Raw genomic sequence first — 24,071 nt, forward strand, 5'->3', positions numbered from 1 at the left:
TGTGTGTGTGTGTGTGTGTGTGTGTGTGTGTGTGTGTGTGTGTATGTTTGTGAGTTTGTGTCTGCGTGTGTGTGTGTGTGTTTGTGAGTTTGTGTGCCTGCGTGTGTGTGTCCAGGCCCCTCTGGAGTCCATTAATCCCAAATCTAACAGACTTACTGCAGAGGCAGCCTTTGATGTGTGCTGAATCCCTCTCTGGAATATTGGATGCTGCTTCCATAATACCCACTTCCCTCTCTCTTGTCAGGAATACATTGTTTTGTTTTTCCCCTCACGACGCTGATATTGTCCGGCAGGACAGGTGGCTGCTGTGTTATGAGTTTGTTTACAATTCAGGTGTGTTTTTAGTGGTTCTGTGATCTGTAATTTTACATCTCTGAGCTCCTTTAATCCCATTCTTATCTTGTGTAAGCCTTCTAATCTTTGACCCTAATCTTAAAGCGTCACATAGAATGGGGCAGTGCAGATTGACAAGAGTTGTTTTTCTCACCTTCAAATTCAATGCATACATTTGTCAGCGAGAGCTGGGGCCCTCCAGCCTTGGGGTTTTCTGTCTTATGAGTTGAGTCTGAAAGGTATTTATTGTTATATATTTCTATTTATTTGTGTTTTATTGCAGTGGCCTGGACTTGAACCCAGCCTATTTTAAAGCCTCGCGCTTATAACCCTCTAGTCTCAGGAGTGAAACAGATGGAGAGGCAAAGAAAGTATAAATTAGATAGTGAGATGGAAAACACATTTCTATTTGAAATGATTATCCTCCCCGACGGCTATACTAATAGACTGTTATTGCATTTCCGTCAGTTTCTTTTAATCTAATCATGCTTATAAACAGATGAGTGAGAGTGTTAGTGTTTGCGTATATTCATCCATACAGAGACATAAGCAACCAGTGTCTAGACGGCAAACACCAATTTGGCTGGTGCATGGAGGAACATCAATGCTAAAGCAATGCTGCTGAAACACTAGGCATGTTCTTCTGCATGGAGAGGAGATTGCAGTGACAGACAGAGAGCGATAGGAGGAGGAGGAGGTGGCGCAGCAGAAATAGAGAGGCTGGCAGAGCTCGCTGTTGCTAATACATCCAAAGTGTGTCAGTTAGCTCTCTAAATGTGTTAGGCCCCGGGGCTGAGAAAGCCAACACCATCGACTCAACCTACCGCACTTCACCTTTCCACTTAGCCTCTGTTCAACACCCGCCAATATCCTTGGAGGGGGTGGGTGGGGTGGGATGGTTGGGGGTGTGGGGGTTTTTCCAGTGCTGCTCATTGGCACGACTGATCAGATGACTCGGTGCTAAAGTGTACAGTTTTCCTATTATACATATTAGTCTCATGAGTACACGTCCTGAAGTGCTGAATTTAGAGAAGGTAGGTGGTATGCAGCGTGGCAGGTAGCTTTACAGTTGGTGTGCTTTCACACTTACTTCCCTCCTTTGGCAGCTTCGCTCCAGTGTTCAGCAGGCAGTCGGGGTGTGGGTGATCCCATTTTATGACAGTAAGTCATCATACTATTTTTTATATGACAGATCATGCATACAGAAGAAGTCATTTTAACTTGAATATATGCCATTTATTGTGTAGCTAGTATTAACTTGTGCCATAATATTTAAAAATACATGTAAATGGTGTACATTCCTGAAAAGAAATTACATATATATATATATATATATATATATATATATAGTGCATATATATTGTGCATGATCTCATATTCTCGTGTTGCTGTTCTTCCTACGTCATCATAGTAATGTTAGTTAAGCATCAACATCGCAAATGACCAATGATGTTGTTAACCAGGAAGTTATCAAAAGCAAACCCAGCATTTACTACATTTTATTAATGAATAAAGGAAAAGCTTAAAGTGTTCATCATTTCTTCTAAAAGATTTCTTATATAAATGAGGGCCTTTTTCTCTATGACATCAGAACAACATGACTAATGTTGGTCCTGAACCAACATTATTATGATGATGCAGGAACAACAACGACAACACGGCGATATCAGATACTCCGTATGATGTAACAGCTGATCCATCCCTTATTTATTTCATCATTTACTCCAACATTTTTGCACTCTGGACCTTTGCGCATATAAATAGACAACAACAATATGTAGAGCATATGTCACGCTGATACTGTCCGTATCCGGAGGCAAGTTCCCTGTATGTGTGCGCGTACTTTGCCAGTAAAGCCGATTCTGATTAAAGGAATTGTGATTACACTCGATTAATGTAGACAGACTGACTTTCTGTGCTCCAGTGAGTCAAAGTGGAAGAAAAATGAAAATATTATGCACACTCTAACAAGCAGGCTTGGTCTGTCAGATTAGTCTGTTTGAAAACATCTGAGTGGTGTCATGTCAGGTACGTGATTAAATTCACAATTTTTTTTTTTTTTTTTGTGGGGGGGTTTTCACCCAGGGGATGCTTTTAGTTCAGCCCAAGTAATGTAAGAGTAATACACATTTTTAAAAGTGTCACTAAGAAATGCGAAATGCTCTGGTTGGTTGGTTTTTCAATTCTGTAGAATTTAGTCTGAGAAAAACGAATGTCATAGCAAATCACAAGGGCTTGTCCTCTATCGTCATCCAGTAATATTTAAGGCTTCTTGCAAAAATTACGATTAAAAAAATTGTGATTTGCAACACCGATACTCATACTTGGTAATTGAAAAATCTGATAGATTGCACAAGATGTTCTTCTTTCACACACATTAAACAAATGTCCAAAATATTTATCAAGTATAATTATTTATGAGTTTTTGCTACGACAACATAACAATGCGGTTCAGCTAATATATAATATGTATTGCTGATATTATTGATCAGGCTCTGCTGTTTTACTTGCTAAGGAAACAGTATTGCTAGTAGCAACAACCTGTCGAATATCCACAAGGCTTGCGGAATTTTCCATTTGCCCTTCTTTTGTATGATAATGCATTTTATCTCAGACTTCGGTTGCAAAGCAGAATAGTGCTATCATTTGATATGAGGGAACCATGTCCTAATGCAATAGTAAGGTTAGTACTATTCTGCTTTATGCTGTGTGTGTAAGTGTTGTATTACAGTGATGGTTCTGTGGAGACAGAGCGTCAGAAGCACTTTCCCTAATCCTGCTAAAGCAGCACACATGGGAATGATTACTTGCACAAAGCCATGACACTCTGAGTTGTTCAAATCCTTTTGTTCAAAAGAGAGCGACAAACAGAGGGGCAGACAGAGAGCGGGAGACAATAAAAGAAAGTGATTTAATTCAGTAAATGTGACATCATTTTATGTCTAGTTGATCTTCTTGTTGTATGGGTTGCCCGAATGAAGCCTCCACAGTTCTCCGTGTTGTTTTGGGTCGGCTATCAGGACAGGGCCGTGGCGCTTTATTTTTAGGCAACAAATCGAGTCAGTTTAAGAAAAGATCCCCCAATTCTAGAGCAATGGAAGTGGATCATTAACGCAGCATGGCTAAAATGTAAAAATTTGTCGGAGGGAAGCACTTCAAAAGACGACCCTATGTGAATTAGAAACAAAAGGTTTCCTTTCATTCTTTCTTTAATAGGGTGTTTTAAACCTGTTTTCTCCTTGGATGGAAACAGGATTTCTGTAATGAGCTGGTGAGTCACTGATTCTCTCGGCTTAATTTTTTTTTTTAATTCCCTGCCTCCTCCCTCTTTTTTTTCTCTTTCTCGCTCTCACTTTATTTCTTGTGCTCACTGTCTCTCTAAATGGGCCAAGGCAACTTTCTTTGCCGTCTACTGGGGGAAGGAAGTAGATTAAGGCTGTTAACAGGCAGAAGGATGCTGATCAGCCTTTCTGGTCTCTGCTCTAATGCTCGGTCCATACTGTGCTCTCCTCCTCCTGAGGATCCTGGGCTATAGGCTCCCTTTGAACACGTTGCGTTTGTTTTGAACTGGCATGCGGTGGAAGAAGTGCTGTTTAACTGAAAAGCCCATTTGATTCGCACAAATATACCCCAAAACGATTTAAAAGTGTCATGCAGAGACGAAGACAAAAGAAGAGAAAAAATAGAGTGCACTGTCTTCACATCTGCAAACAGTAAGTAGTAGTGAGTAGAAATAAAGCATTGTGCAGGCCTGCTGTGTCTATTTGTGTTGCTTATGAGTGAACATGCTGTGATGCGCACACTCTAAAGACAAGGCACACACAAGTACGCTATATTTAGATGACAAACTGCCATAAACCCAGGCTAAAGGGGGAAGAAATAAACAAAAGAGAGAGGGGGGGAGAGAAGCAAGGCGGTCCAGAAGCATCCCCTGTCACGGTGCAATCCCCCATGTCCTAATTACACAGGCTTAGAGGAAACGGAGGATTAGCCACTGATTCACCACGCTTCTCGCCTCATCTTCTAATAAGTTCCTTTCTTGTCTCCTTGCCACCCTTTGTGCCACCCTCCATGTCTTTCTCTCCAGGTAAAGGTAGCAAGATACTATTGACTTGCGGCTTTCTCTCTTTCTTTGTTACATCTTGTCGGCATGCCAGGCTCAGAGAGCATGAGCATGTTTTACTTTCAAACACGTTGCCATAAAGAGTCTTAAAGAGGTGTTTGAAACTATTACTCACCTGTGGATCTGTTTTTGAACATTTATGTAGTTCTACATGCTTTCAATATAAGAAAAAAACATTTAAAGATTATTTATAGTACAATTTCTATATTTCTTTTTACAGATATTTAAAATATTTTTTGTAATCCTGTATTTATATGACTTTATATGGCTAATGCCAAATGCATATTGATAACCCATTTCAGGATGTTTGTGAGGAATTGTCTTTAAAGTCATCTGGACTCTGGCAACATTAAGATTTTGTTAAATTAACTTATGATAAACACATTGCATTGGAGCTGATTAGTGCAGAGTTGTTGTAGAGTTAGCTTGTATAAACAATGGCTAATGTTCTTCAATGCTATAGATTTTTCAGATTTATTGTTTGCTAGGTATAAATAGCTTAATGACAGTAGGATAGATGTCTGAGGGCTGTTCCTCTCAGACATCTATATCTAATAGCTTCCCTGTGGCTACTCTCCTGAAATTGCTCCACCATTAAAACACTTACAGGGTGAAAGAAAGAGGAGCGATCTATTGCCAGAGGAAATGTGAATTATACAAGGTCTTAAGTCACAGGTTGGAAAGGAAGACTTTTTTTTCGGGGGGTTGGGAGGATTGTCCGTGGAAAGAATCTGTCTTGACTGACCATACAATATTTAGTGAGCGTCTCTGACTGCCGTGAACACAGAATACTCAGAGCTGCTGCATGCTCGATAATATATATTTTTTCTTTGTTTATTCTGCGGTTAGCCTTCTTTCCTTTGTTTCTGTGTCTCCAGCATTGAAAATCTCTTATTGAAGAACACGCAGAACTTGGCTGAGCGGGTTTCTCAAACACAACAGTGGGAACTTTGTCACATGTCGAAGATGTGGTTACAGATAAACAACAGTTTGTCTGTTCTCAGCTCTTTTTTGGCTTTGAATAGGTTCCCGTGGCCGTTTATTACTATGGAACCTGTTCTTCTAGTCTGAGATTTGCCTGTCAACAAACAGAGAAATGCTGACATTCACCTCTTTTTTATCGCACTTGTGCGTAGGCTGACCTTTGCTAACAATTAAGCGGGTGGAAATCTTCAGTAATTGATATTTTTGTCAGGGAGCTCATGGATTGTGTGTGAATTGCAAGTCTAAAACATGTTCTCAAAATGCACTAAATTCAGGGAAGGCTATTCATATTCGAACTGGGTATATTAATCGAGGTTCATTAAAAACCAATCGATATGTCCTCAAGTTGCCTGCACACTGGCACGGGAAAACTCTAAGTGGTCACTCCGCAAGGACGTCAACAGGCACACACATGTGCGCTCACAAGCAGCAGCGGTTATAAAACCACGTAAATCATTTGCAAACACATTTGTATTTATAAGGACTGCATCCCACGTTTTACTGCCCTCATTTCTGCTTTGTGTTAAAGGAAAAGTGCTGTTTGAGCACACCGTGTCGTTTAAGCTAAGGAGCATCCGCCTGCCCTCATCTACACAACCCACAGACCCTTCTTGCCACCCACTGCACACAGCAGTGCTTGCTCATCATTGATTGGGCTTTGTGTGTTTGTTTTTGTTTGAATATGAGCTTATGCTCCTCTTCCTCTTCCTCTTGAGTTTTTATCCCTCTCTCTCCTATGCACAAAGACTCTTTCCCCAAGGTGTTCTTTGAACAACTTAGCCAGGCATTAGCTGACGGAGGGACTTGTAGCTCATGAGGGAACGCCTGAAGAGAGGACGTGTTTGATCCTAAGATATCTGCCCTTGATTCTGTCTCTTCTGTGCCAGCCACCCAGTGCTCCCCACCGCCGCTGCCAAGCATTTCTGCCTATAAGTCGGCATTCTTATGCCTCCAACTGAGATAAAATCTATCACGCTGGAGAGGACTACCCTTCTCATTGTGCAAAGTCACCCACTGCACATGAAAAATAAAATCTACTCGCTCAACATCTCTAAGGTATGCTTTACATCGACTCCACAATTTAGCAGGAACATAAGTTAAAAAGGAGCAAAAAAGTCTATTTAAACATTCAGCTTGCTCCAAATTACCAATTTATATCACATCACAGGCAAAATTTAGTGTTGTTTTTGGTTTCAAGCAGAGCAGTAGACCGGCGTAAAATGCTGGTCCCCTAGCAAACTGTGATGAGTACACCAAAGCAGCAGTTTCATGGAAATACTATTGTTTTCCAGCCTCTTGAAATTAAGTTGGCAAAATATACTGGCCAACTGTAGAGAACAGCCAACGTTCCCAGCACAGCTTTGTTTTAGATTCATAACAGTATCGGATGCAGTAATTCACTTGAGTAATGTCCTCATTTTCAACACAGCAAAACTGTGCAGCTAAAAAGAAATATAGACTGACTTTAATCTGGAAGAAACTAAAGCATAACAGGTCTGTCAACAACTTAAATGACAGAGGCAGCATAAAACCACTTCCACAGATTTTAAATGCATTTACATTAAAATCTATTTAATTAATAATCATTAATTAATACTGCTTTCTTTTATATATAATTTATTTTCTTGTGTGGCCCCTCCAGTCTACCTTGACAACTGAATTCTTGACAAGATAATGTAGCACAGTCGGCTCACTAAGGCCCAAAGTCTGAAATACTCTATTTAAGTACTGTTTTTGGTCGACCGGCGACCTGAGAAGTCAGATATTTAGCAAACATTAGGCTCAGTCAGAGTGGAGACTCTCTCATCTGTGCAGTCCAAATATTTAGTTACCCTGATTGGCTGAGAATGTGGGAATGTGTGTGCGTGTGGGGTGGGTGGGTGTATACGGATGGATCAGCTGGGTTAGATAGAACTAGGTGAGGAGATTAAAAGGAAAATGACACACACACATGCACACCTAAACCCACACTGCGAGCTCCCCCAGGTGAACAGGTGCAGTCATGGTCTGTCACAGATGCTCTGCGCGATTCGTCAGCTGCCATTCCTCCTGTCCACCTTGGGTGGTATGGGAGAAATTCACCACAACACAACCGCAAATATACACAAATGCTCTGACTGATTTTTTTTTTTTTTAGCCTCATAGGCTACTTCTGTAGCTTATAGAGCTGTCTAAAGACTCCCCAGGTGTGACTGTGAGGAAAACGACTGATGAAATTTATGATTTGTAACTTTTTAACAAGTTCTTGAACTTAGGGAGCACTCTAACATGCTATGGATTTTCCCAGTGTTATGTTTTTGCTAGCCGCAGCCTTTGAGTACACCTCCCTCTTGGTTCACCCCTCCCTTCTCAGGAACCACAGTGTGTGACAGTGGGACATTAATCACAGGGCTGGGTAATAAAGCGAGGAGGGATGGGCATGTAGGGCCAGGGGGGCAGGCGTCTGGAGGGAGAAAAGGCTGTTTAGGGAAATCACACCATGCTTTATGACACACACTGATACACAGGCACACTTTTACACTCACAGGTTTCGTTGCACACCCTGTGCACATCATATTGAAAGCATCCAGCCTAAAACTTTGAAAAATTAGTTGAAGAGGAGAGAAAAAAAACAACTCATTATTTAGAGAGATGTGACCATTACCTCTCTATTAGTCACTGCTTTGCCTGCTTGTGTCATGTGGCCCGGTCCTTGTTAATGAAGTGTTAATTTATAAAGACTTTCTTTTTGTCAGCAAATGAGAGGGAGGTTTTTGGTTTTTTTGTAATTTAGAAAGACTCAATAGGTGTTTGCGGCTCATTAAAGAATAACACCTTAACTGCTGCTGTGCTGCTGAGGTGAATGGAAATTTCTGTTAAGCTGAAAATGTGAAACAGTAAAAGAGTGTGAATGCATGTGATCACTTACTAAACGATAGCACGACACAGTTCTTTAATCTACTGGTTGTGTAACTTTCAGCCTCTTTTTTTTGGTAACATCATCTTCATTCTTTCTTGGCTTTTCACTCTGGAAACTCGATTGTTATTCATGTCGTAGGTTTATAAAAGGTTCCCGATTATAGATCCTACACTTCTGTGAAACACAGCTTCAGCCCGGTAGATCCTTAAGATCGACCTATTGAACTGACTGAAAGCAGAAAAAAATGTAAACCAAACTTTTGGACTATGTAAAGTCTCTAATTCAACCATTACTAATAAATCAGCTTTAAATCTTCCTCAAAAGACGTGTTTTTTGCGATAATTCTTAAATTCTTAAAACTTATTTACAGTACATGGATTTCCTTGGAAAACAAGGCCAAGGACAACATCACAGAGGAATTCAAATTGGTGTTAATAAGTATAAATCATATACAAAATGTTCTGTTCTAAATTTGATCAAATGTAGCATAACAACAAAGGGTAATGGCTAGCTTTCAGTTTAGCTAGGTCTCAGAGAGATTTAGGCTACGTTCACACTGCAGGCGAAAGCGCATCAAATCAGATTTTTTTTTACCCTATGCGACCCATATCCGATCATGGTATGACAGTGTGAACGGCACAAATCCGATATTTTCAAATCCGATCTGGGTCACTTTCGTATGTGGTACTGAATCCGATACATATCCGATGTTTTAGAAAGCGACTGCTGTTTGAACGGTCATGTCGCATTAAATCCGTCTTCTATGTCACCGACACAAGACAGACGCCAATTATCAGCTCCGGAGAAGACATCGAAACTGACAGTGAAACTGTTGGGAAGAAATCGTTGGAGAAATGTGAACATTTTATTTGTACTGTATAATCTGCAGATTCTGACAGAAATCTGCAACTATCCTTTGAAGCACCGCTCCTCTCTAAAACAGCAATAAGGATAATTATTAGGTTATTTACATTATTATGTAAATAACAAAATAACTTAAAGCAAAAATTGGGAAACGTAAAGTCCGAAGTCTTTATATTAAGGGCCATCAGTCAAACAATACTGTTTGCTCTGGGTCTAAACAGAGCGCGTTGTGTGTGACGTCTTCTTTTGCGCATGCGGGCCGCTTTGAGCGTTCACACTAGAGCGCGTTTGCTGTCGCATTTTATTTGTAGTGTGAACGAGCAGACAAAAAAATCGGATTTGATCAAAAAATCAGAATTGAGCATTAAGACCTGCAGTGTGAACGTAGCCTTAGTTCCAATGAAAGCAACTCTTAATGCTTCAACGTAGCCTTATTGCTCAATTCCGATTTTTTGATCAAATCCGATTTTTTTGTCTGCTCGTTTTAGAGAGGAGCTGTGCTTCAAAGGATAGTTGCAGATTTCTGTCAGAATCTGCAGATTATACAGTACAAATAAAATGTTCACATTTCTCCAACGATTTCTTCCCAACAGTTTCACTGTCAGTTTCGATGTCTTCTCCGGAGCTGATAATTGGCGTCTGTCTTGTGTCGGTGACATAGAAGACGGATTTAATGCGACATGACCGTTCAAACAGCAGTCGCTTTCTAAAACATCGGATATGTATCGGATTCAGTACCACATACGAAAGTGACCCAGATCGGATTTGAAAATATCGGATTTGTGCCGTTCACACTGTCATACCATGATCGGATATGGGTCACATAGGGTCAAAAAAATCGGATTTGATGCACTTTTGCCTGCAGTGTGAACGTAGCCTTAATGATGTTGTGGGTTACATGGTGTTACTACTGATCATTAGGTCATTTTAAAGACAATAAAGTTCCTTCATTCAGCGTTTTTGTTTTTTCTTTTCACCAAACTTATTATCTTATTCTGGCTCATCTCACAAAACTGATGTTGACAAATAAAACAGTGAACACGAATCATGTACTTATTTGCTTTCTTTTGACACATTGTGTCCTTTTGCTATTGCTGAAATATTTCTTAGAGCAGCTTTCTGACTTTTATATCCATTTTAATGTGCTTTTAGCATTGAAGATAACTGGCAGCTACAGAGATGTCCTATCAAAGTCACTGTCGCGCATTCTTGAAATTTTGCCCGTAAGTAAGGCAATTAACCCTGCTAAACGTAGCAGCTCTGTTTCTCTTTAAGAAAGTATTCACAAGTTTAAAAAAAAAAAGGTGTGTGTGGAATTAAACCTTTTTGCTGGCAATAGAGGTATAATACATATCTGATTTCAATAAAGGATTCAGGTCAAGAGTCTACAATATGGCTACAAAGATACAAAAATCAACCCTGCCTGACTTTGACTTGGAATTTTGATAAGTGTTACAGTCCCACTTTCCCTTGAAGCTGCAGCTGAATCTTACCTCTTCTTTCTAACGATAAGATGTTCTAGTCATCAATCGCACATTTTTTGCTAAATATGAGTGGATCACCCTCCTGCCTTTCATGGGTTCCCATTTATTTCACAGACACTGTACTGGCCTTTTTGAGACTTGAATGTAAGATGAAGTCTAAAAATATATATCTCTTTATAATGTCAGTGCCTGGTGTTTAGGCCAGTTTTGTAAATGAGTGAACAAAGAAAGATAAAAAAAAAATCTCTGTGCATGGTGTAAATATATATTAATATCTTCATTTTCATCTCAAGGTTTTGATTTTACAACAAATATCTAGAATACCGACTTCAAATTGAAGATGCCAAACGAGTGCAGGTATAAAGCGGTGGAGATATAATTCAGGTAATGTGCTTCCTTGATGATTGGCTAATATAAATAGGAAATATTTATACTGCCGTATCAGTTCAGATGAGCAGATTTTCAGTCAATCGGTGTAGCTTATATTGGACCACATAATCGCAAGAGAGAACCTGCTGAGCATGCCCCTGGTGGCCATATCAACACAGGCAAATGTGTCCTTGATCCAGACATCTACTGCCCATCCCAGAGAGCTGGTGAAGCCTAGGTGAAGAAAGTGAGAGAAGGAGAGAGAGAGGGAGTGCGAGATGAATGTCACCTCTGCTCTCATATGTCATATTGGTAGTCATAGATATGAGGAGAACGCCTCAAGGTTGAACGTGCAGCTGAGACATGAATAATCTATCAGAGGATTCCTCCAACTAAACAGAGGGAAATATGTCAAAATGGATTATTTATAATTTAATTTACACGTGTTGAATGGACAATCACGAGACATTGCTGAGGCCAGATGAATTGTTTGTGTCTGGAATTCACACACTGGTTTGTTAACCAAGCGTGGTTACATGTATTCCCTGTACGCTGTAGCTTGGTGATGGATCACAATAACAGCGCGTTGTCATTAGAAAGTGCATTCAGGTTTGTTTTTTTGTTTTTCATGCACAAGCTTTGGACCGAATCGCTTTGACATGTTGTTTATACTTTCTTACCCAAATCACTTTTTGCACAAAACACAGGCACACACTCTCCCATTTCTCAGTGCGTGCAGACGCATGCACTCACCCCCACACTATTTAAATGTAGTCCGTCTCGTACTGGTCTGGCCTCTGCTTTCCAGCTCACCTTATTTCTTCTTCAGATGACTGCTTCAGCATGGGAAATGTCAAGCTCTCTTTGCCAGCACTGTTTGGCTTCTTCAAACATTTGTGAAGTGTTAAGCTCATCTCTACAGCTTAGGAGGGCAGTCTCTTAGGAATCTAGACTGCTGACCCGCAACACAGCAAAGACAGCCTAGCCAAGTGCACTCAAGCACATCCACTCTGCCTGCTCATTCGCATCAACCAAAGATTGTATTAGTCCCAAGTTTGTGGTCTCTAAAGCAGCACTCTCACCGTGCTGCAGAGGTTCATGCATTGCATAATGGAATTGATGGGGGTAGCGTCGCAGCTCTTAACAGCAATGTTGTCTTTTCACATTTAGTTGGAAACAATAGTGGAATGCTGCACTTAGTAGCCTCATTTTAACTGCAATTAATGTTGCCTTTAAAACAAAGCCAAAGCAAACACTCTCCTTGGTAACAAATTCATCTAAATTCCACCTACCGATTTGCGTTTCAAGAGCTGAAACCACAACAGGCTTGTTAGACGAAGATAAATTACGCTGATTTTTAAAATGTGCTTTGGTTCCAAACTTAGTGTGCAACAATGAAGAAATCAAGGTTTAAATCATTAACAGTCAGCCAGAGAGGTGAAAGAGGTGACAAGCTGTAATGAAAATGAGCAAGAGAGATGGCTATGTTCAATTATTTCTGTCTGCCACCTGTTCTGCTCTCACTTTTACTGGGCTACATAAACAGATATGAAAATCCTGTGACTAGAACTGCCTTGCTTCTCTCCCTGGAGACAGCTGCCTTAGTGTTGCATTTCTGCAAGAAATTGGAAATATGGTGTTTACCATATATGGTTCCACAAACAGAAAGAGGCGCATGGTGTATCTCAAAAGTAATATGCAATTAGCTTGAGCTCTTTAGACGTCTGTGCAAATAACCTTTTCTATTATACCGGAGATGGCTGTTAAATTTTCCTGTGTGTTATAACATTTGTGAGATTGCCCCAACCTGTCCCTTTTTAAGTTTATGCGTCTTTAACTAATGGCGTGATAATGTTTTTTTCTGTCACATTTACAGTATATTTCACGGTCACATCTCATGATGATGGGAAACAAGGACCTATTTGTGTTCATTTTATTTGTGCTCTTGGAACTGTTCAGATATTGTCTTTCTGTGTGTCCTCTTGATTTCGTCCCACCCAGCCAATGTAGAAATTCCATTTAGTATGGGACAACAGATGCTTTTTTTTGGTTGTTTGTTTTGTTTCATTTTTCACATTTTTTTTTTCACTTATGCCCAAAAGGAGGGGAAAAAAGTGCTTCTTCTTTTATTATTATTCTTTTTAAAACCAAGTTCTGGATCCGTTTGACACAGGCATGAACACTCCCATAATCAGCCAGAGTGTGCATCCTTCTGAATAGAGATGAAAGCGGGGAACACACACACACACACTTATACACACATGCGTGCACACGCCAGCAACAAGAGCACACAAATAAACAGGCACAAACACACAGGGAAGAAGCACAAGCCATTTGGCACAGCCTCTCTGTCTAGGGAGGGCTTCAAAGCCCACTGACATGAATTTATGATAACGGCACTATGCCTTTGCCAAACCTCAACTGTTGTTGTTTTTCCTCTTGCTCCCTCCCCATCCTTTCTGTATGCTTTGCCATCCCCTTGATCAGGGCTTTGGAAATTGCTAGCAGGTGTCCCCCAGTCCCCTTGAAAAGCTATGTGCACGTACTATATGTGCATAAGTGCATGTGTTCATGAATATAAGTGTGTGTGCATGTGTGTTTTGATAGGGGGAGCCTGATCGGGCACTTCCTTTTTTGCATCATTTCATTAGGACTGGCTCTAGTTCTAAGACTTAAGGCTCCAACTTCCTGTGCAGCTCAGTTCCATGATACTTCTATGAATCTGCTACCCTCTCCCTGTGTGGTTATACTCAATTCTGTGCTCACTACTGACATAAAGATCACTTTCTTCTCCGTCCACTCACTCCTTCTCCCTTTTTTTCTCTCTGCAGATGAGGATTGTCTGAACTGTACAGAGGAGTGCCGGGTACTCGGTCATTCTGACCGCTGCTGGATGCCCCAGTTCCCCACTGGAGGAAACCAGGCAGAGGGTATCGACTACCGCAACAATATGTTTGTGCCAGCAGGGATGGAGACTGTGCCAGAGACAGAGACCTACGAGACTGTCAACCCCAATGGCAAGAAAACATTCTGTACTTTTGGCAAGGAGAGACGTGACCACACCGTCCTGGTTGCCAACGTCAAGCCCTACTTGAAGGCGAAACGTGCTCTCAGCCCACTGCTCCAAGAGGTACCCTCAGCCTCCAGCAGTCCTACCAAGGGCTGCTTCACCATGTCTCCTTGCTCCTCAGTCAAAAGCCCCGCCGACGGGGCCGAAGGCAAACCACCTCCGGCCACCTGCTCTGGTCACTATGGTCCTCCTGATGGTCAGTACCTGTCACCCACCAAACAAACCAGAGAACAGGGGGTCTACCCTTCCTTGCCTCCTTCAGACCCAGTGGCCAAGGTGCTCGCAGAGGCTCGCTCTAGGATCAGCCAAGAGGCAGCAGGTGAAATGGAGTGTGTCCTGGAGCAGGTGGAGCCAGATGCAAGCCGTGACGGAATGGACGCTGACCAGGTGGTGAGAGACATCGACAAACTATTGCAGGACTGCAGGGGAAGTGAAGCCACTGGCACGCTCAGGAAGTGACACAAAGAACTGCAGCAAAAAGAAGTCAAGACGGTAGAGAGAGGAGTAGGGTGCTATTCCACAAACTCTCATACCAAAACTCTCACCAAAACAAACTGAAAAAAGCTTAAATGGCTCTTATGACAGGAGCTCTTTTCACTGTATTTGTCGTAAGAAAACACTGAACATTTAATATATCAGTCATTCAGCACCAGTTTCGGTGCTGAGATCCCTACCAACAGAAAGGAACTTGGTAACAAACATCTGAATTCTTCTGAATTTATAAACTCTTATGTTTTGGATTCCTAAGCAAATTGCAGAGGTTCTCGCCTCAAGCACCTCGCAAGCTTATTATCTAAGTGCCCACCAGCTCATAAGTGTGTTGTTCATGGTCTCGTGAAATCCTACATATTTAAGTGTGTAGGTGGATTTCTGTTATGTGTGATGGACATCAAAAACGATCGAAAAAGGACTATTTATGGTCAGATGCGACAATCGACGTGGACGCAGAAACAAATTCTAATCGTTTTGGGGCAGTCAAAAGACCGAAATCCACAAGCCGACATTATCCTTTTTGAATTTAATCTAAGTGTTTGGATCCTGTGTCTGAAAAGATTGGTTAATCAGGGGTGTGTTCGCAGGGGTTTGTTATGAACTCGGGGGTCGGAGTGGCTTCAGTGTCCCGCTGAAGGTGAATTATTACCAGTGTAACCATGCTTCACCTGTCATCTGTAGCTACATGTGTAAGCTGTGTCTGTCTCACACCTCTATTTAAATGTTCACGTTGCTGACCGGTGTAGCTGCACGCACACAAGTTTACACACGTGCACTACACTTTGCGCAAACATACGCTGACACACGCACTGATGCCTCACCACACTCAAACAAACACACACACACACGCACACATAGACACAAATGCTTAAACACAACTGTCCATCTGTGGAATTGTCCTATACATGTACGTCATCAGCTTTCAGTCCCTTGTGTACGGTGAATTATCATGTGTGTGGCTCTGCCTTAAGGCAAGTTGTAAAAAAAAAAAAGGGACATTTTTCCTCAACTGTGAAAAGATGATATCTATATGATTATATAGATGACTGTATGTATGAATCCATGTATAGTGTCCAAATATTAACAAAAATATTTATACATTTTGTAAGAAAACGAAAAAAAAAAGAAGACGAAATGAGGAAACTAAACGAAATGTGTCCTGGCGTTAAGGTCGAGAGCGGCGTATTAACTGAAAGAACTACAGAGGACACTGCCATTGTTTCGAAGACAAATATCCAAAAATATAAGCGAAGAAGAAAATGTCCCTTCACATTCTCACTATACATAATATCATTATATGTGTAAATGTATCCAATTTAGATGTGTTTACATCAAAAAAAGTTGACATATTTTTTATTGATTTTACTGCAATTTCTGTGCATTTGAGCCAAATTGTTATGTGTACAAAAGCTATATTGTGTATTTTATTAAATTAATATATAGTTGTGTTGCAATATACTTGGGCTTATATTGTATTTGGCAAAAGTTGCCTTAGTAGCTGTCGAACTCTGTGAGTTTGCTTTAGTTTGGGTTTTATGTTGGTGTTTTCTCTTTTGTTTCGTTTTTTTCCATCTCTATTCTGCATCTTTGCAGGCTGGCTTCAGTGCTTTTGAGATGTCGCCTCTTTTTACCCTGAGATCCAGCTGGATCAGATACAATAACTGTTGAAAGCTTCATGAGCCAGCTGATCTAGAATACGGTTCGAACCAACGACAAAAAGCAACAACCACAAGAAAAAAAACAGTTCAAATATTTTTGCTGAGCAGATTTTTACAGGGCAGCTATTTTCTTTAACTAGTATACGTATTTTCTGTTCATTATGTTTTTACTTTATCTCCAAAAAAAGAAACCTGCCATATGGAAAGTGGAGTGGTTTCCTTGGTGATCATAAAACTGCCTTACTGTCTCTGCAGAGAGCTTGTTGTATCTGTGGAGCTTGTGACTGCTTATAAAGCCCTGGTCCACCAGAATGTGCATTTTCTATAAAGGACCAAACGAGGTTCTTTTTTCAGCAGTCTGTGTTGTTTATGTATGTACTCAATACCTGTTAGAATTATCATAGTTTGCAGAGAAACTTGACATCTAAAATTCTATCTGAAGTTCTCTTTTTTTTCCTTTTTTTTGATGTCTTTGCTGTTTAGGTACATGGTTTTATAGAGCCATGTGACTTCGCATTCAGGCTTTCTTAAGAGGAATAAAAAAGATACAGACATTTATTTTTGAAACAATTTTGGCACATTTCGGCCACTCTCTGAAATAATAGCGGGAGGTGCTTTTTCTAATATTCTCTGGTGGTAAAATACGCAGAACAGTAGGCTACTAGATTAGATGTGTTTTGGAAAAATGTGACCACAATCACCAAATGTATGTGGAGATGCAGCCATGAGAGGGAACAGTGACTTCAGATCCATACGACTCCTGGTACGTTTAACACCGGGAAGAGCTGAATGGGAATCTCAACAGCAGATATAACACCCTCAGTCCTGTGAACACATCACATCCGAGTTCTTTTGCTTCCTTTTTCTTAATTGAGATGCATGTTTGGACATTCTCTTGTCAGTCTGCCATTTTGTTGTACCTACTTGCCATGTTTTTTTACATTTTGTGCATTCTACCCTTCATTTGCTTACTTTTCTCCTCCTAAGCCACTGGCTTTCTCGCCTCTGTGGAGCAAAGTATGCGTTGCCTTTTTCTCCTCTCTTTCATCTGCAGAGTATTTGGTTTCGTCTTACCCTTGCTCTTTTTCCTGGGAGATGGCAGAGGCTGTTTTTAGAGAGGGCTTGGAGGATTTTGACAGAGGAAGAAAATATTTATGGCTCTTTTTAAATGAGTTTTTTTCCTCTCTCCTTGTTGTTATCTCTCTCAAATATCTGGATAAATCAAGCAAACCTGACATTCACAACATACAAACAGTTAAAATGTGCTGTTCTACGAGCACGCTACAACTGTGATCCATAAAAAAAAGTCTTGTCACACACACATACACAAAAATAACACCAAGGCACTTCAGCTACACACTGCCTTTTATTTAAATGCTAGCCCCTTGGAGGTAAAGGCTCAAAGAGAGGGCAAAACACTACCCAGACAAATGTGACACTTCCACACTTTTCTTCATGCTTTATTTTTCTTTTTATCTCTTTGTGCTCAGTCTTCATGCTCGAACAAGCTTTCTGTGCGTGTGTGTGCGCGTGCAGAATTCACTTTCATGCCTTCATATTTTGACTAAACACTCCTTGATTTCTGTTCCTTCTTTTCGAGAGGTTTAATTCGCCCTTAAATTAAACCGCTTTTGTTGCACTGTCTCTTTCTTTTTTCTTTTTCTTTTTTTTTTTACTTTGACATTCACTGAACAACAAAGGTCAGAGGTCATCCCAGGATTCTTGAGCCCTGCTGCTGAAAGTGCTGTCCCCTCTAATGGCGTTCCACAGGCCCAGCCACTGTCTGTACGCTCCCAAACGTGAGGGCAAATGGGGAAATGAGCTGGGTTCAGTGGACAGAAGGTATTCTTTAAAGCCATGGCCCCTCTCTCAGGCTTTTTGCTGTTTAATAAAGCAGAGGCTGCTGCTGAGGTCAACACATAGTGGGAGGTGGAGCACAATGTAAGGCCTTTCATTGTTGTCTAATTACACACTGTTGGCATCATACACTGTTAGCAGTGCATTACTGAACTCTAGAGTGGGTTATTTTTGCCCACTTGAGACTGTTGGTTTTATCAAGTGATTAGGACAGGGCCTTGTTGAATGTGGCTAACCACCTCTGGTCTCTGACTCACACCGACGCAGGTGCACATGGACTCAGACAGCCACTGCTTCACACACACAGACAACATGCCTTTTTTTTTTTGGTAGTTACAGCAAGCACCCAATGTTTGTCAGTGTTGTCCCCTCACCCTCCAGGCCCGCACTGATAGCATAGGACTCCACGCTACAATGGGCAGCTGGTGAAAAGACCAGAGACATTCATTTGTATGGATTATTTCAACTGCTATTGTCTAAAGGCTGTGTTCATTGTGATCTATCTGAAAAAAAAAAGAAAAAAAAAGATGAAAAGTTCAAATAAAAAAAGCAATTACTAATAACGTTTGCTCTTGTCCTTTTATGAGCCGGTTGAGGATTGGTTAGTCGCAGCTTTGTTTTGATTTCCCCTTCGTCTCCCGAGCGATAACCTCGCACATGCGTCCACGGAGCCAATCTTTTTCTTGTCAAATAGAAATGCATTGTTTACTCAGCGAGTGCCAGATTAGTTTGGAACAGATAAAAGACTTCAGAAATATTTCCAATTGTGTTCTTCAATGTTAAATTCACATGCGCAGAGCAAATCCTACCAAAGTACACACACGTAGAAACTTGCTGTGGGCAAATGATCCTCGATTCATTACATTAGTTCACATTTTCACCACATAAAGATTACTGCTCATGCCTCTTTTTCTTTTTTTTTTCTTGAATTGCTTAGAGGCAAACAAATTGGCGGTTGAAATTATGTCTACTACTGCTTCTCAAATAAGATTTTGTATTCTACCCTTCAGCTAGATTTTCATTCAGCGGCCAATTTGATGCCTTTTTAATGCTGGTCTGGTTAGATATACCACATTGCTCCCAAATCTGGTTTGCTTAATTCCTAATTTGTTTGTGTGTTACGTTAGAGATGCTCCGAGTGGCAGGTTTGACCTTCTTTTTAGTGTTTAGTGTAGACAAACTTTTTTCTTTCTTTTGAACTGCTGACTGGTGCTTAAAGTATTATTGCTTTGAAATGGGTTTTTAATGTCTTATTTCAGTGTTTCCCAATACAAAATGACAGACCATGGGAGCTAATGATACACCATTACATTTATCTAAGGAAACTATTCCATCATTACTGTTTAATTGCAGAAGTACATATGGCTCTTTGTGTTTGCGACTCCACGGATCCATCAGCGTACTGCTGTCTAAGGATTCGAGTCAGTAATTTTCCAGACTGCGGTCCTTCTAAGCATTCACACGGAGATGTCCTACAACCTGAAAGTGGATCATTTCTCAATGCTGATGTGATAAAATATCACGATTTTTTTTCCCCACATACTTGCGTTTTTTATTCTAAATACGCTAAAATGAATTGTATCAGTAATATCGATGTGTGCAACATTTCAATAACAAAAAGAACAAAAAAAACTTTTTTGAATTGGACTCAAACAAACTCTTTTTATTTTGGCCACAGAGAGAGTGTTTTACTCCAGCCTGGATTTACAGACCATTGGTATGCACCAAAGCTTTTTCTATGTTTTTCATCTAACTAGTTGCCTCGAGGCAGATATTAATTAAAAAGATAGTCGAGGCGCTCACACACAGCTTGTAGGACTGCAGTGGCTGTACACGCATCGCATGGTTGTCTCATTTGGCCCAGTGATAAGAGTTTCCTTTCAACCTAAATTGTACCTTCCTACCTATATTATATGTGCCAATCGTTTCTAATCAGAATTTCTCCGAACTCACACAAGTTGTTATTGAAACTGCAGTAAAGTGCGAAACAGTAATGACGTGATGTAATACGCGATAAGTAGAAGCCACAAGTGCGCAATGTGACTGTAACTGAGGTAAAAGACACCTCTCAGTGTCTGTTAGTACATTGTGTACACTGTATTTCACAGCATGCATGAGTAAAAAAACAAACTGATGTCAAAGAGAGGACAGAATCATAAATTCTATTTATAGCTTCAGTAATAAGAACAGGAACATGGTGTTTCTATTTGTTTGATTGTTTGCTCGTTTAGTTATATATATTGACCGCAGTCACTAAAATGAGTTTGTGATTTAAGCCTAACACAAGATAGCAAACTCATATTTCAGCATTTTAATCAAGGTCCTTGATCCAAATAACTGTGCTGATGGGATTTAATCAAGTGCTGTTCTGTATTGAGCTGGCTAAAAGGGCAAATGGAGAGAAGATCTTTTCAACATGAAGACAAGAAAGTATTCATCATATTCTATTGTTAAAGGACAAGGATCCTCCTTTCATTTGTGGTCAGGAAGGTACTGCAAATTGAAAATATGTGCGTTATGTGTATGGCTGTAACTGTGTGTGTGGTTTCATAAAAGAGACGTGAGGGACACTGGTAATATAAATGTATGCCTCACAACACAACCCTGTCACCTAAAAATGATGTTCCTATACAGTTAAACTGCTTTCCTTTCTTGTGCTTTCCCAGCTTCAGCTTTACTGGAGTCAGCCAGAGAAGGTTGTGTTGGATGGCAGGTTTACAAAGTGCAACACCTTTACGCCTTAAATAACAGTAATTGTGGATTTATTTATTTTTTTAAAACCAGATGACCTTTTTCTAACTTTCCTTATTTCCATTATATAACCTAGCGAAAACCAGCGCTACGGGCTGTTTCTGCCCGGCATGCATTAAACTCAGTTACAGCTGAGAAAAAGAAAATGTTTATTTACTAACAATTTGGAAACGTTAGAAATGCAGTAGGAAAGTGTAACTCAGGAGAAAAGAAGGAGTGGCAATGGCCCCATTCTGTACGTGTATATCATCGTTAGCTATTTACACTGATTGTTATACATTTCTTTTCTGTTATTCGGAAGCATCAATGCACCTATAAATCATTAGCCTTAATAGCTTCATTGCCACCAAATTACTACTAAACATGATTTAAACATTACTTCATTTGAATACTTTTGGAACTGCTCACGATTCTTTGACCATAGCATGCAAATGTCCGGAAAGATTCCCGTCTCTCTGCCGTCTGTTGTGACCGTTTTTCACCCTCAGTTAATGTTAAAAGTGTGGCAGATGAGAAAAATTAAAACTTGCCAATTGTTAAAACTCAACTTTTAAATGAAGTGCAGACTTTCAGTTTTAATTCAAGGGGTTTAACAGAAGTATTGCATTTACATTTTAATTTATTTTGTCCCACTTTCAGAGGCTGAAAAATAATTGGACAAACTAACATCATTTTAAATATGAACGTTTGTTTTTACCACTTGGATAAAAATCGAATGACTGCCTGACGTCTAGAATCCACGGGTATCACCAAAATCTGCTTTTTCTCCAGTTGCTGCCTGCTTGTGTGTCTCGCTGCCTTCGTTTTTGTCTTCAGTAACTGAAAAGCATGCTCTATTGGGTTGAGATTAGTTGGTTGCCTGGGTCACTGAAGAATATTCCATGTCTTTGCCTTGAGAAATTTTTGGGTTGGTTTTGCAGTATGCTTTGGCTCATTATCCATTTAAGTGCTATTCCACTTTTGTACACTTTAGGAGTCAACCTGTTACTTTTGTTATCAATAAACATTAGTGAGCCGGTTTCTCTGGCAGCCATACATGCCTATACCATAACGCTGCCTCCACCATGTTTGACGGTAATGTGGTATGGTTCACATCATGAGCAGAATCTCTCCTTCTTATCAGTCCCAATCATTCTGGCACAAATTATATCAAGTTGATTATTTCCAAATGTTTTTCTAGAACTGTGCAGCCACTTATTGATCCTTTCTGGCAAAGTCTAATATGGCCTTCCTAATCTTGAGTATAACCAGTTGGTAAACCCTCTTTATCAGCATTCATGGTGAAGTATTCTGATTGGAGAATGATATACCTACCTCCTTGAATATGCTCTTTCCTTAACCAAAGAAAGATTTCTGTGATCTTCTGCTTTTATTGTTTTCCCTGGTCTTAAAAGCCTCTCAGGCTTGCAGAACTTGTGAATGCATTCCTTCTTTTTAAGATGTATTTGTTTGTTTATTTTGGGGGTGTAGCCTTGTGATGGCCTCCTTAATTTGCTTCAACATCTCTTTGGACCTCATTCCAATGAACAGCTCCCAAAATGCAAGTTCACCAACTGGAGTCTTTTATCTGCTTAGTTTGTCATGAAATAATGAGGGAACAGGCCTCAACTGGCTGTGAAACTGCTGTCAGTCAAATGTACAATTACTTTTGAGCCCCTGAAAATGGGAATATGCATGAAAATAACTGTAATCCATTCACATTTTGCAAAACCCCTGCAATTAAAGGTAACAGTCTGCACTTCAATCAGAGCTTGATTGTTTGATTTAAAATCCACCGCGGTGGCGTCCAGAGACAAAATTACAAAGACTGCATCATTGTGTAAATACTTATGGACCTGACTGTACTTATTACTGCATCCAGTACCTTAGACTGTCGGTTCTCCACACATGAAAACCCTCCTTTCAAGTGTGTAAGTGTCCAAGTGTTTCTTACCCGGAGCAGAATCGAAAGCAGCAAAATAATGGCTCTAGACAGCTTCCGTGAAGGGGCCAGCTCACATCAGTGAGGGAAAATGCTAGATGAAAAGGTCAATAAGCAACATGGGAAACTTAATATGAAGTAGACATATGAATTCCATCACATGGATTAGCGCCCCTGGCAAAGTGCAGGACTGACTGACACTGCTGAATCAATTCATAAATATCCAATGTCTCATGTGTAAGACACTCAAGTGTTAAGAGGACCTTTCACTAAATGCCACCTAGACTTTTAAAGCAATGCTGTTCACCTATTTTGTTTCCCATTATGGGTATTATGATTACTTCATTTTATCTCATTTATTTATTTATTTTACTTTTTGATGTTTCAGCTCAAGTTTGAGAACTCTGAAGTTGTTGGAGTCTCTGAATTTCTTGCAGTTTCACTACCTACTACTGTACATATGGATGTTTGAACATGTGGTCTTTCATGTTTGTTCACATTTATAGCAGATAGAAAGTGGTGCGTTCCACTAAACATCTGCAGTACACTGCTGCCTGTAATCTGTAAATCTGTGGACATGATGACAATTTCCTTTCACTTCCTTATTGCATTATGCTCGCACCGTTATTTTAACAGTGAACAAGCAAGCGATTTGGTTGTTAGGTTTGCGGCTTTGTTGATAGCTTGCCACAGAGGCCATCACAGAAAGGATGTATTGGATGAAAGAGAAGACAGATACCTAAATGGCTGGACGATAACAACAGGATGTGATTTGGACAGAATGTCAGGAGGGAACAGGAAGGTCAATATTACAGTAACAGAATATGACCTTCGGGATATTCTTCTTACTACTGAAGCTTTTCTCCTTTGGCACAGCTGCACCATTGATCCTATGCTCTAATATCAATTAGCCATGCCATCATTAACTGAGCCTTACCACAATGTCATTTTGACAATGTTCCTTGGAATATATCCTGAGCTACCCACTCAGTGAACTCTATATTTAAACTTTCTTTGTCCAAGAGTCATCTTTGTGAAATAAGTTCCCGGGTAGGACTAAAGACAAGGTTAGAAAACTTTAAAAAGAACAAGCATCATCCAATCTGAGGTCAGCGCAACACAAAAAACAAACCGTGCACGACGCTGAGTTAAATTTCACTCAAATATGTATGCAGGCAGAAAAGCAAACACACACACGCATACTGAAGTGATTCCATACAAACTCCAATTATGTTTTGTTGCACAATAAATCTCATGATAAGGAAA

At 40.2% G+C, this 24,071-nt stretch overlaps 1 protein-coding gene across 2 annotated transcripts in view; it reads left to right on the forward strand.

Moving 5' to 3' along the window:
• pcdh17 (protocadherin 17) overlaps nt 1-18,693 on the forward strand; it is a 66,587-nt gene extending 47,894 nt beyond the window's left edge. For both annotated transcript variants that reach the window (XM_005932660.2, XM_005932661.2), the window contains exon 5: nt 13,888-18,693. In XM_005932660.2, the coding sequence (XP_005932722.1) occupies nt 13,888-14,585 (698 nt within the window). In that variant the 3' untranslated portion in view covers nt 14,586-18,693. The remainder of the gene's footprint in view (nt 1-13,887) is intronic.
• Nucleotides 18,694-24,071: the final 5,378 nt, after the last annotated feature.

Source organism: Haplochromis burtoni, unplaced genomic scaffold, assembly GCF_018398535.1.
Source record: "Haplochromis burtoni strain Fernald_Lab_line unplaced genomic scaffold, NCSU_Asbu1 Contig_161, whole genome shotgun sequence".
Lineage (NCBI taxonomy): Eukaryota > Metazoa > Chordata > Actinopteri > Cichliformes > Cichlidae > Haplochromis > Haplochromis burtoni.